The sequence below is a fragment of the Dreissena polymorpha genome, chromosome 5 (assembly GCF_020536995.1).
Source record: "Dreissena polymorpha isolate Duluth1 chromosome 5, UMN_Dpol_1.0, whole genome shotgun sequence".
Lineage (NCBI taxonomy): Eukaryota > Metazoa > Mollusca > Bivalvia > Myida > Dreissenidae > Dreissena > Dreissena polymorpha.
The window spans coordinates 125,380,073-125,394,559 of record NC_068359.1 but is presented as its reverse complement, the minus strand read 5'-3'; the positions used below and the strand labels follow the sequence as shown (position 1 = coordinate 125,394,559).

General features: G+C 35.4%; 2 protein-coding genes across 3 annotated transcripts in view; both read left to right on the top strand.

Annotated features, from left to right (window-relative positions):
* The window catches only part of LOC127881273 (dynamin-like 120 kDa protein, mitochondrial), a 64,948-nt gene extending 61,877 nt beyond the window's left edge, over window positions 1–3,071 (top strand). For both annotated transcript variants that reach the window (XM_052429020.1, XM_052429019.1), the window contains one exon: window positions 248–3,071. In XM_052429020.1, coding sequence (XP_052284980.1) covers window positions 248–312 — 65 coding nt within the window. In that variant the 3' untranslated portion in view covers window positions 313–3,071. The remainder of the gene's footprint in view (window positions 1–247) is intronic.
* A 5,480-nt stretch (window positions 3,072–8,551) lies between these two features.
* LOC127882429 (uncharacterized) overlaps window positions 8,552–14,487 on the top strand; it is a 31,414-nt gene continuing 25,478 nt past the window's right edge. Inside the window, exons 1-2 of the mRNA XM_052431060.1 lie at window positions 8,552–8,762; window positions 11,986–12,591. Coding sequence (XP_052287020.1) covers window positions 12,420–12,591 — 172 coding nt within the window. The 5' untranslated portion in view covers window positions 8,552–8,762; window positions 11,986–12,419. The remainder of the gene's footprint in view (window positions 8,763–11,985; window positions 12,592–14,487) is intronic.

The following is a 14,487-nucleotide window of genomic DNA, read 5'->3' as shown; positions in this document are numbered from 1 at the left end:
ACTGTGTTTAGTTCTTAAATACATTTGTAAAATGGTAGTAAAGTTCTTAAATACATATTGTTAAACTGTAGTAAATGTTTTTATATAAATAAGTAACATTAAACAGATGTTAAGTTTTATATACAAAACAAACCATTGCGGCAAAGATTGGATTGAAGATTTGATCAAATAGGGACTTAACTTATATTGATACCATGTTACTTTCTGCTTTAACTTATATTGATATCATGTAACTTTCTGCTTTCAGAAAAAGTCCGCCAAATCCAAGAGAAGCTAGAGGAATTTATCGAGGCATTGAATAGAGAGAAATGAAATGACTCATGTGATAGTAGTTGTACCTGATACAGAAGGCTTGAATGTTGCAGACTGATTGTTGATCTGTGTTGCATAGCATGGTCAAACCTCTTAGAAACTATGTAACGTTACAGTTGTGTGTTCAAGTCACTTTGTATAACCCATTTTAAATAAAAGAATTTTCGAAACATTTAATATAAACACTCGACAATTTTTGGGATTTTCAGGATTTTTACTGATGTTTGTTCACTAAATACACATTTATAACCCATTTCAAATTGAAGAATTCAAGAAACATTACAAACGCATGACATTTTTTGCGATGATCAGGATTTTCACTGATGTTTGTTCACTAAATACACATTTATCATGAGTCAGATTGTGGTTCCACTTATTATGCTCTAGCCTTAAGTCATTATTAACCTAGACTGAAACCTGCTTTGCTAGTATGTTCTGGTATTTTAGATCTTCTACTTGATTAACACAGTTCTTAAATGTTTCTTAGTAATACTACAATTTATTTTTGGTGTGTTGTCAATTTTAAAAAATAGAATTATATACTTATCAATTGCACGTTCCTCTAATTTTGGAAATTCAATGAACAAAAATGGAATGTGTCCTTTAAATGGTCATAGGAATATAATTGTTGTAATTTATTATAATAGATGTTTATTGTATATACATTTTAACAAGAAAGCTTACTCAACAAAACAAAATGTGTCAGATACATGTATAGTTTGGTATTTAATATTTAGTAGCCATTATATGCATGTACAACACTATCACATTAATATCAGTTTGTGTAACTGTATTTAATTTGAGCAACTTTTTGTTTGCTGTTCCTTTTGAGATTTCTTTTTAAATAAGTTATCAGGTTTTTCTAAATATTTATGCCCCCCTTTGAAGAAGAGGGGGTATATTGTTTTGCACCTGTCTGTCCGTCCGTCGGTCCGTCCACCAGATGGTTTCGGGATGATAACTCAAGAACGCTTAGGCCTAGGATCATGAAACTTCATAGGTACATTGATCATGACTGGCAGATGACCCCTATTAATTTTCAGGTCACAAGGTCAAAGGCCAAGGTCACAGTGACTCGAAATAGTAAAATGGTTTCCAGATGATAACTCAAGAATGCTTAGGCCTAGGATCATGAAACTTCATAGGTACATTGATCATGACTAGCAGATGACCCCTTTCGATTTTCAGGTCACTAGGTCAAAAGTCAAGGTCACAGTGACTCGAAACAGTAAAATGGTTTCCGAATGATAACTCAAGAATGCTTACGCCTAGGATCATGAAACTTCATAGGTACATTGATCATGACTAGCAGATGACTCCTATTGATTTTCAGGTCACTAGGTCAAAGGTCAAGGTCACAGTGACTCGAAATAGTAAAATGGTTTCCGGATGATAACTCAAGAATGCTTACGCCTAGGATCATGAAACTTCATAGGTACATTGATCATAACTGGAAGATGACTCCTATCAATTTTCAGGTCGCTAGGTCAAAGGTCAAGGTCACAGTTACTTGAAACATTAAAATGGTTTCCTGATGATAACTCAAGATTAATTAGGCCTAGGATCATGAAACTTTATAGGTACATTGATCATGACTCGCAGATGACCCCTAGAGATTGTCAGGTCACTAGGTCAAAGGTCAAGGTCACAGTGACAAAAAACGTATTCACACAATGGCTGCCACTACAACCGACAGCCCATATGGGGGACATGCATGTTTTACAAACAGCCTTTGTTTTATTAGTGATTCATCATTTTTTTAAATTACTAAACAATCGTATTAAAATTGAGAAACCAAAGCTATTCAAATGGTTTGATAGTATTTTAGTACAAACATTATTATTTCCAGACAATACAATGCATATCTGGAAAACTGTATCTTAATTTTTTATGAATATGTTCATCTGCAGAAAGGAAATTGTTTGCAATTACATGTATTATGTCAGTTTTAATATATCCATGGCATTTGAGGTGCAAAATCTGTGTTGTATACTATATACCCCTTGTAATATATTCAACAAAGTTTACAAGAATTGCATATGGACTTGATGTTTTTGTTTCAAAGATATAACAAACTTTGAAATTATTTTAACAAAGATTGCAATCATTAATATACGCCCCTCTGAGGAAGGCACTATTTGCTTTGCACCTGTCTATCCAATAGTCAGTGGATTTGATTCAGAATAATTTCTTTAGAATGCTCTGACAAGAACTATTACAATATGTATGATGGTTACCTGGAAGGAAAAGAAGACACTAAGGAATTAGATTTTCAGGTCAAAGTTCAAGGTCACAGGAGGTTGTAAGATGAAATTAAGTAGGGACAGTAGTAGTATTATCCCCCGCCATAGGCGGAGGGATATTGTTTTGGTGTTGTCCGTCCGTCCGTCTTTCTGTCCATCCGGAGCCATATCTTGGAAGTGCTTTGGCGGATTTCATTGAAACTTGATACGAGTATATATATGGATAAGAGGATGATGCACGCTAAATGGCGTTGTACACCATCTGTTAATAACGGAGTTATGGCCCTTTGTATCTTGAAAAAATGCTTTTTTTTAGTGTCAAATATAACACTTTTGTGTCCAGATGAATATTGGGGGGGGGATATCAATTCAACGAATCTGCTCGTTTAAGTTGGGGGTGGAAGGTGCATACATGTTTGATCAAACATATTTTGTTGCATTATTATTTAATTTGAAAAAAAAATATATCCTGTATAACCATATAGGACAAGAATTGTGCTGAATTGTGATTGAAATGTAATGATTCCACATCTATAGACCAATTCATTGTTATTGTTTTGATTCCGAATTTTCGCGCATGCGCGATGCGCTGGTAGGCAAAAGCACTGGGTACAGTTACGATAAACACTATGTCATATAGATAACGGCACGTGTTTAGTCAATATATCGAAAACATTAACAACAACATCATAACACCTAAATACTATTAAATATATTGCATTTTTAATGTCAATATTGTTTAATTAATACATGTAATCTTATCTATAAAAAAATATATACTCGTTAGTCATTAGCATCAAGGTAAAGGTGGTCTGAAGACTTAACACCGACAATTTCACAAAACAAAGCTATGCATTAGCCGTTGTATTTCTTGCAGAAGGACTTCAAAAATTACAAAAAAAAATAATAAAGCATCCCATTATATAATTATAATTATCAATTGTATGAGTATGAAAGTGTGGTAAAAAAAATGAGTGAAAGAAAAGGGGTGCATTAAAATCTGACATACCGGTACAACAAAGCCCTATTAAAAGCGAAGTGCATGACAGTATTTAAATGTTATGATCATTTTCTTTTAAATTGGATGATTTGTTTTTAAGGTGAATAACACTATAGATGAATCGTAATATACAACTGAAAACCACAACTTCACATGATGCAAATTAACCTGTGAATTCATGTATATTGAAATTCCTTTACACGTGTATATGAGTGACAAATATCTTACATTTTATAATATATATCTACATTGTTTTTTTTTCGTAAATATTATTTACCCCGGTAGTCATACGTAATTTCTTGTTTTCATGATGTCGTTTGTGCATGGCCGTAACATTCAATATTCAAACGGAATGACGTAGTTTTCATTAACCGGTACCGCTAAATACGTTTAATGATTATATGTACATTTACCATTTATTAAATACGTTTTGTTATAAATTACCAGCAAACAGGCTTCAAAGCGTACATTTTCTGTTAATATATACTGGACAAATTATTATTTTTTATTTTTTTTACGATATGTAGCATATATAATTGAACAGTTGAACTTTGGCGCTATATTACTCAACCCCAAATAACTGCTCAATACTACTAGAAAGAGAAGACATGGTGGTACCATCAATTGTGTTTAATGACTAGACTTTCATATACCACCTGTGGTCAGGGACCTATTGTTTGTATAGGTCCCTGCTGTAGTTTATGACACTTTGCTGTTAGTTAAGTAGGGACAATATCTGATTAAAACGAGATAATCGGCTTGTGCCGAACAAAGGGGGCAATTAAACACCGGAATACAAAGGCTAACACGATTTTAAGATTGATGCAAACAATAAAAAAGTAAAGTCGCGATTAATTCCTTTTGTTAAATTATATTATTAAAAGGACACAAGAAAATCTATTTATGGTGTTGTTTTTTTCCCGTTTGCCTGTTTGCATTTAAAAATAAATATTTTGCCAATAATACTACCGAGTTTATAATGTGTGCATTGATGTAATCAGCTATGGTCAGATTACAGAATGATATAATTGTACAATTTAGTTTAATGTTTTGGAAGACTTTTTTTAGTTGACTTGCACAATGTACCTCGTCAACATCACAGTCATGTGGTTGATATTGATACGCGCCAGAAAACATATTTCAACAAACACGAGTATGAATAAATCAAATGTATATTGGGGTACATAAGATGAACAATGGGTAAATTACGTTATACGATTTAACAAATTTGATCTGATACTCAAAGATTCCTTAACACATAAACAAAGTGTTATTAGTTCAGACCCTGTTCTTTAGTTGCAGCAATTGTACATACTTAATAACAGATGGATTATGGATTATCATAATGGTAGGTTAATATATGCTGTGTGCATGGAATCGATCTATTTATTGTTTGTTTTTATTCTTATTTGTTTGAGTACAGTACAACAACTTTTGGGATGTTTAAATCTAAAATCTAAAAATGATCGTATACATATCAAACTATATTAAATAATGTATTTAATATAGATGTAGAGCGTGACAATAAATATCGTGCTCGATATCTCCCCTTTGATCGTGTCTTTCTTTTGCCTACCAGAGTAGCACGGATAAAGACATGCAGGTGCGCGTGACGTCACGCGTGAATTGGTCTATAACGCTCAAGCCTTTACCCAAACAGAGCAGTCACTGTAAACATGTTCAAATCGAAAGCCTGTTGAATGAGAAAGAAAATTGTTGTATTTATGTTGTTACATATTATTTACTATTCTTTCAAAATAAAAACAAGAACTATAAGAACTTTGTTCCTAAATTACCAGGCTCAGCTTACTGGAACTGGGTTACAGTACTCACTCAATGTGGTTTACAGGAAAACAAAAAATTACAATAAATCTAAAGGACCTTATCATAGGCAACGAATTAGACATCATTTACAACAACAAATAAGACGATACACATATTTGTTTTTAAATTTTAGATTGCGTGTGTGCGTCAGTCCGAGTTTATTCACAGTTTGAGGTCCTGTCCGATCATAAATTTGGACCGGTAAAATTAGCCTGTACCGATCCCTATATAGAGAGTAACGATAGATAAGGGGAGGTAACCAATCTATCTATGTACAGGCTTTGTCTGTGCGTAGATAACGGTATTTGAAACAGACGACCTAGGCATACCGAATATAATAACTTGAGCGATTTGTTTGGTCTAATGTTAGCAGCTATTTTCTCTTCGAAGTATAGTATACATTGATTTCAAGAGATGTTGTTTTGTTTTTACATTTTGTAACTCGTGTTGTAGACTTAACTAATATTCAGCATCGGTTGATGAAATGTTTCGACCTTAAAATAGTTGCAGTATTAAGACACAGTCCGTTTAATACCAAGCTGTTTTTAATTGTTTGAACAAGTTATGCTAAGTGGCTCACCATACTTATTAGTTGTGATAGCGAGTTTTCCAAGTCAGTACGCTAAGCGAAGTGTTGTTGTATTGAACAAGCGATATTGGCCAATGAGAGCGCACGCTTTGCATGAGTGACAGCACTTGTAGGCCTGCACTACCAGCTGAAAAATTATGCAGACGACGAATGCTAGGAAGGTCTGCTTTAGGTTACATTACACTAAATCATTGTGTATCCCTCCGTGGTCCATTCGAAAGTAGTGCCTATTTCTAAAGAGTTCCTTTTCTCTTCTTGAATATAAGCCATTTAACAATGTGAGACATGTCTTTTGTGGTTATTTGTAATATCCTGTATGTGTCTGGAGTACTTTGATGCCTTGGATTGGAAGCTAACTTAAAAGATGAACTTTTGAGGGTGTGTTTTCTATTGTGTGGGGCTTTTGTCGAAATTAGGATTCCGAAACACGTTTTTCTACGGTGGGTTCATTCGACAGCGATTTACTTTCTTAGAAGTTGCGAGACGGTATGTTTTTGATTGCAATTATTGGAAGATAACAGATCCATCTTTAAAATGATACCAGGTTCGGAAAAATTGATACGTCGGAAAGGCAAGAAAAATGCTGTGAAAGTTGTCAGTTTTATAATGGGACCCTATGGGAATCGGAATTAGTGTAATATAACCTTTACCTAGGAATGATAACCACCGCATCTTCCCGTTTATAATTTACAACTGGTACACTGCAGTATGTGTATGTAATCAATAGTGTTTAACAGCTTGTAAGACGACATTGGCCAGTCTAGTGTTTATCATTGAAATCTGTACATATTGGCTGCTTTCAGGGGCTTAATGCATGTCATATAAGATAAGCCTGTGCACACTGATAAGCCTGTGCAATGTGCATAAGCTAATCAAGCACAACACTTTCTGATTTTATGGTGTTTTTCGTTTGAAGAGTCTCTCTTACTGGGATGACAATGCATATATACATTAAGCCACGGACTCTAGATAAGCCCTGTTTTCCCAAAATTAAGCTTAACTTATCTTTTTCGGCGTTAGCTGTATACGCCAGCTTTTCACCTTAGCCTGACCTTTGTTAGCGTTCAATAGATTTCAAATAAAACTTCCCGCGGCCAAGTACAGATGAATACACTTCATTGACTGCATTGGCTGATTTGAGAACACGACCAGAACATTGGAAACATGTCCGCGTCTTTGTAACACTGTTTTACTGCGTGTTTAGCATGAAACAATTTTATATCTAATGAAAAGGCTTAATAGATAGAACAGTTTTACACCCAATCTCGACATCAATACAGTTTGTGCGTCCACCTTTTATTTTCAGAAGATTTTCAGCGCGAGAACTTTTGCACTTAAAGGCTATGTTCTCATATTTAGTACTAACTTCCATATTCCTGTCAACATGTTAACATGTAAAAGTATAGAGAGCAGTGGAAGCGAAGACTCACTTTATGCATTGCATTTCAACTCGCGAGGTATATCGGGTCAATTTGCGGCCACTGTGTGTGAATGTCAGAGTTTACATACAGGTCATCGCTGCGTCTCTACCCTATGTGCTGATCGGAGTTCGCGGCCAGGAAAATAATCGTTACATAATAAAGACGCTATAGCGTGAACTAGGTGAACTGGAATTTTCTTTAGACCAGACAGATGGTAAATGAAGATATCCAGCGATATCATATGGTATGTCAATAATAGATTCTTAATGTGTTATACAACAATACCATGATAAATATTATTTTTAATTAATTTGACAAGAATTATGCCATCATATTGACTAATGAATTAAGCATGAGCGCAATGATTCTCGATACTGTTAAAAATCGAATCAAATAGCAACGCCAGACAAACCACTAAAACAGATTTGTTCGAAGAACGCGCGTATAAATATTTAAAATATGTACGGATACTTCGCGTGTGGCCGATTGACTCATATGTTTTAATTTCACTTCCATTCTTCTTTGGTTTTCTGTTTTGTATCTATACGTTTATGACCAGCAATATGTAATAATGTAAAATAAGCCGCGAAAACTCCGCGTATCATCCCGTACTGCGTTTGCTGCAGCTAAGAACTGCACAGAAAAAGACATTCGCTACCTTTGATCTCATTCATTGAAGTCTTTACCTTTCATTAACTGCAACCACAATCAACGCCGGATATCTTTTTTAAAGATATTTCTTGTTTATTAATGATTTGAAAAAAACAACATTTCGACCTGTGCTTTAAGACACACTCTTTATAAATTTGAATGGGTTGTGCAAACTTGCGATATAAAAAGCTATAGGCCAAACATAATTTTGAAAACTGAGTTGCGTCTAAGATTATACAACAGCGAACAACTTTAATGCCTTTAGCGCTTTGATTATTTTAATTCAGAAAACTCGTATGGATAAAATGATAAACGTCTCACAGTCAGCGATTCGTCATCGATCGATATCTCTGTGTTGTGTTTCGCCAGTGTAAAGCGGTATGTTATTTCGTCACAATCCAAGGAAGACAATCCTAATTAAAAATACGGTACATTCTTATTAACTCCCTTTGGTCTTTGACGCCATTTTTGTTTTGTTAAAATTTTGCACAATAAGCCCCGAAATTCAGCCACAAACTTTACCTCCCGACAAAGAAAAACATCGTTATTCAAGCGATTCAAACACGTAGAATCTAATGACATAAAAATTAAAATGCCTCAGTCCTTAGTTATAATTTTCAACTATGGTCCAAATGAGGTCAGTGTCTCGCCTGCATTCGCTTCGTCTCGCCTGGCTTTTCACGAGGAGAAGAACTTGTGGCCATTTGTTGATAGTGCTGAAGGTGATTTTTGAGTTTTATAACAAGCCGAGTACGTAAAATTAACTTACTAATGTGAACTTTCGCGTACAAGCGCACGTTTGTCATGTTTTACAAAGTTGCGCGTTGTAAAAATGTCAACAAAGAAATTGTCACACGTTTTCGCGACCTGTAATATGAGTTGTACAGTAAACTTCTTCATCGAATATTAAGGTGTTATTAACCTGAAAGTCGTATCTATATACATTTTAATGATGATTACATGCTTTTTAAATGAGCGTCAATAGGCGTTGTTGTGATCTAAGTCATGAAAACTACAGAAAATATCCCGATGTTTACATGTTTATTTTTGACACTCCTAGCTGATTGATGACAACATTCACATTGTTAGAATCAAACAATGACGTCCTCACAGCAATATTGGACTTCTTTATTCGTAATATAGTTATAAACTGAACAGGAACAACTTACTATAATTTTAAAGGAGATTTTTCATTTTGTCTGATCATGCTCAACATAATTTTTGATGAACTAAATCAGTGTTCAATGTGTTTACAATGCATGACTAATAACTCATATTAAATATGTTTGCAAATTCAATAACTAATGCTTGAAACAAATGTGTGGATGAAGTTTTTGTTTTCAAAACCATTGTAGAAAATACAAAAAAAGCATCCACAATTAATAAAGCTCGATTGGTCATTGTTGGCTCGGGTACTACTTACATGTACCCTGGGTACTCTTAAGTATACTAACATGTTCCCCGGGTACAGTAAATATTCTAAAACGTACCCGGGAATTTAAACGCTAAATCGGTCCTTGTCTGCATTTTTTTTTAAATTAATTATGTTCACATTTAATGATTTATGTCAATTTTCTGTTAAATGGCCTCTATGTTATCGTAACTCATACTCATAAAGCATGTTGATGCAGTTTTTTTTAAAGAGAAGTTTGTTTAAGATAAACAGTACTGTTTAACGAGAATCGGTAGCGCGTTTTACAACATGGGACTTTAGGAGGGAATACAACTTGGTTTCAGTCTAATATCGACCGGGTACGTTTTAAGTACATTTACCGTACCTAGGGTAGATGTAAGTATACTAAAGAGTACCCGGGGTAAATGTAAGTATGCTTAAGAGTGCCCGTGGTACATGTAAGTAGTACCCGAGCCAACAATGACCTGGTAAACATTAATAAGCTGAAGTTTGTAATAATTTAATAATTAAGATAAGAAACTACTGTTGAATATTTACAAGATTATCAAAACAATTCAATTGACTTTAAATAGTCGAAATAAACATTAGTTTGTATCTACTGGTTTGTTAAATCTTAGGTGTCATACAAAAACATTTGTATCCAGCTAGGGAAAAATCGTAACAGTTTTTCAAAGTTTTTTATGAATGAAACACTGTAACATTTATGAGAGAAATATTTCCTAAAATGTTAACAATCTTTATGTAGAAGTCTGATAATAATAATTGACTTATTGATGCAACGTTCCTAGATTGTTGCGGTAACGTTTAATGAAACTTAACCAAAAATCAAATGTTATGGTAACCCTGCATGTACAATGTATGTTCTAGCTGGGTAAGTGATGCTGTACAAATTAATTTTTAGCTGATTTGAATTTCTGCAAAAGAGGTTACAAAGAATGACTTACTCATACAGTTCGCTCAAGACAGACTAGCATCTTAGCCATTGTAAAAACTGGTGGAGTGACAGGCTTTTCAGCATTTTCGCATTAAGGAAATTATATGTGATTATATCATTGGACAAACGAATAGTGTATTCCATAAGATATACATATAAATAATAATTGGCCATCAAAATTATCACAATTATCAGCTGTGTTTGTTATACTCCTCCTAAGAGTGATGCCACATGGTGTATCTTAATATACCGGTAAGTCTCAATCTGGAAAAATTCGGCATGTGCGTAAAGTGAAGATCCCAATTAGCCTGTGCATTGTACAAGGATCTTCAGGGATTACACTTTCTGCTGTAATCATATCTCATTTTTAAAGGCATTCTCTTGCTGCTTTAGCAAAAATCCAGTTAAGGCGGAAATTGTCATCCCATATCAGATGTGGAACGAAACTTTACACTTTCTGCTGTAATCATATCTTATTTTTAAAGGCATTCTCTTCTTAGCAAAAATCCAGTAAAGGTGGAAATTGTCATCCCATATCAGATGTGGGACGAAACTTTTTTCATTTGCAAAAAGCCCAGTTTTCCAAGAAACAGGCTAATTTGGCCTTAAGATATACCGTACTACTGTACTATATCTGTAGATGTGATTCAATCCACTCGTTAAAGCCAGTCTTCAGCAGAATATACAATTTGACAACCAGTACAATAATAGTATAAGACATCTGATTTGTAAATGAATATCACTTTAAGCCTGATTATAAGATGTTGTACGTTGAATAAAATTAGACCAGTGAATCTCCCGTTGACTCAAGTGGTGGTTGTCAATGGTGGATTGACATTCATCATCGGCATGCTAGGGTCCCTGATTCATATACATCTTGGGAGAGTTGGGCCACCGCCGCAGCTACGGTGTGAATGCCAATAGCTATACTTTTTCCAATTTGTCAATTAGTTTCCTCGCCTCTACAACAGTATGATTTCGAGCCTGCGGTGTGTCTGCACGATACTTGGGGAGTTCAGCATCTTGTCAAAGTCAACATTCATGCTTTGTCGGGTTGCACTGTAGAGGATTGAGATTTTCTGTCTCGGCTGTCTCTGTGCAGTTTCATCTGGCTTCATGAAGTTGATAATCTGTTGTCACGGGGTACTACTTCATTTTTCATTTCTTGTTCAAGCCAGTCAGCAACCTCTCTTGGTATATTGTCATGACGCCATCTGTATTTTCCTTGTGACAGAGCTGTAGGGCAACAAGAAAGAACATGTTCTATACTGCCTGGATCATCACAAAGTTTTCATTTGAATCTGGTAAGAGTTCAAAACAGCAGAGGTTTGCAGGGTATGGTAGGAGGTCATGGACTGACCCAAGGAGGAAGGAAATCTGATGGAGTCATACTTCCAGATGTTCTTCCAGGTCAATTTTCTGTATAATGTATTCCATGTTGTCCATGCTCCTTGTTCCCATTTCTACAGCTCTAACTTGTCTCTTGTTTTTTCTGTGCACTGTTGAAATTAGTTTGGTAAGTTTGTGTTTAATTTTACATGTCCATAAGTATATAGTTTTGTGCCAGAAGTTTTCAATATTTGTTTCTGTTTTGCAGTCTGAATGACAGAAAAGGAATGAAGACCAAGAAGACTTTGCTTCCTCATTGGTCAAGGTAGCAGTGAATAAATTCATGCTAACAATGGCTGGTACATGCTTTTGTAAAACAACGAAGAACAACAATAACAAACAAAAAGTACAAGTGTTAAATCATTTTAAGTGTTTTAAGTCCGATAGTGTAACTCAGTGATCTACAGTCAGAAAGCTGCATGTTGAAACGTTATAAATTTGCATTCAAGTGCTAAGCTAAAGTGTGTAACTGCATTTGTGGTACAGAAATAGCCATCACAATACGTTGAAAAGGGGTCATCCAGACAAACATTTGGTCGCCTGTGATAGTAAATTTGTGTAATCAAATGTCAAAGCAGTAGACTCTGTTGTACCTGCAAAAGCCAATTAAATTCGGTTGTCATCATTCGCCGACACCAGACAATGGATAACCAGTCATTTCCCGGTGGATCGCCATTTCTGGACGAGCTGCCGTCGGTGTGTACGTTCTGCGGGATGATGTTCAGTAATACCCTGGCGTTGCAGCATCACGTGCAGCTCCACATTCTGTCAGTCAATGCCCAGCTCATGGGGACACAACCACCGCCAGATCCAGGTACATGAACATCATAATAAGTCTTCCTCAGGGAAAGCTAAGCTAAATGCATGTGCGTAATATGTCTTACCAGTCTAAACAGTCTGATCAGGGACACCACTTTCCAAAACCAAAACTGCTGCGTTACTGACAGGAAGAATTATACATGTAACATTTAAATGTGTTTGTTTCATAACATACATTCAGGACAAGTACCTATTTGCCTGTAGACTTGCTAGTAAGATGGAATTAGTGACAGTAGTAGTCACAAGTAGTTAAAACAAGGCCTGCTCTGTCATTCGACGAATAAATGGTTAAAAATTTGGAAATTTGGCGCAAGAAATTTCGATTTGGCTATAACTTTTTCTCCATAAAACCCCCATAAAACTGATAAAATGTGAAGAATTTGTGTTCTACAGTAAATTTGGCACAAGAAAATTTTTAGCAAGGGGGGCTCTGTAAAACATTACTAGAACTTCATGGCTTGTGGAGAGTGTAATAGGAATTTCCGCGAAATGTATTTTGCATAATTTAGTATTTAAATGATTTTTAAAATATGAAGTGATGTTTAATTGACTGCATTTTATAAGTATATTTATAGATTAAATAATGGTTTGTAGTTTTATTTTTATTGTCTTGCCAACTGCCACATAGCCATGTTAAAATGGTGACACGTCAAAGTCACGATTGAATATGAAACAGTGTGCATGGTGTAGTGAAATCTAGTCTTATCTAGGTATCTGTAAGATACAGTTTATTTATTGCGAGGGTAAAAAAGCTTACCATCATTGAACACTTTCTGGTCTTCTGTTATCCCCACGCTCTGAATTGGAGCGGGGGGACCCGGGGATTATGTGGTTATCTCCGCCGTCTGTCCATCCGTCCGTCCTTGCCACTATCTCCTCGTACACTATTAGCACTAGAACCTTGAAATTTAAACACATGGTAGCTATGAGCATATGTGCGACAGTGCACTATTTGGAATGTTGATCTCACCCCTGGGTCAAAAGCTGCAGCGTGGGAATACGGGTCGCAGCGGCCGCCTCATTTCTAGTTTACTTTAAAATCATTTTCTGTTTTTAATTCTTTTTTTATTATTATTAAAAAAAATCTAAATAACACAAAAGGCATGCAATGAGGCCATCCTTAACAAAAATTGTATCGAGATAACCAACAGTCACTGGCCAAATGGTTGCCTTTATTTAAGCATACCGTAGGTTTCCACGTATAGCGCGCTCCTGTGTATAGCGCGCATAGCGCGCTCCTGTGTATAGCGCGCAGGCTGTTTTTTAAATGCAAAAATGGAGAAAAAAATATTTAAAGACAAACCACAAAATTGGACCGAAAATGGCCACCATTTTACTATTGCACAATCCAATAATCCGGGGCATTGGAAAGCTTAATTAAGCATTCAAAAATTGACCAAAACTTCTTCTACCGCATTGATATCTATCAGTAGCGACTTCTTGTTGTTTCGACAATGGCCCCTCAGTCTGTACGATTATAGGGTGGTAGTTTTCTGGAAAAAAACATGGCGGCCATTTTGATTATTTACGATTACACAATTTTTTTTTTACCAATTTAGCAGCCAGGATAGCGCTGTATCAATGTATAGCGCGCACCAGCTTTTTAATTTGAATTTCGGAGGTAAAACACTGCACGCTATACGTGGAAACCTACGGTATATTTTGCCAAAAGAAAAACAAAGATGCACTTGAGTTTGTATTTTTGATACGTCCTTGCAGCAACTCAGTATAGCAAATATTGTTCCTTCGTATCAAGCTATTAATTGTAGATTAATCTATTTGTGGAGGAAGTCAAATTATGTGTTCTGCAGGAAATGTTTCTGCTAGAGGGCTGAAAATTTATGAACAAATTAACCAGCATGTGCACCTCCACATGTTGTTTTCGATATTG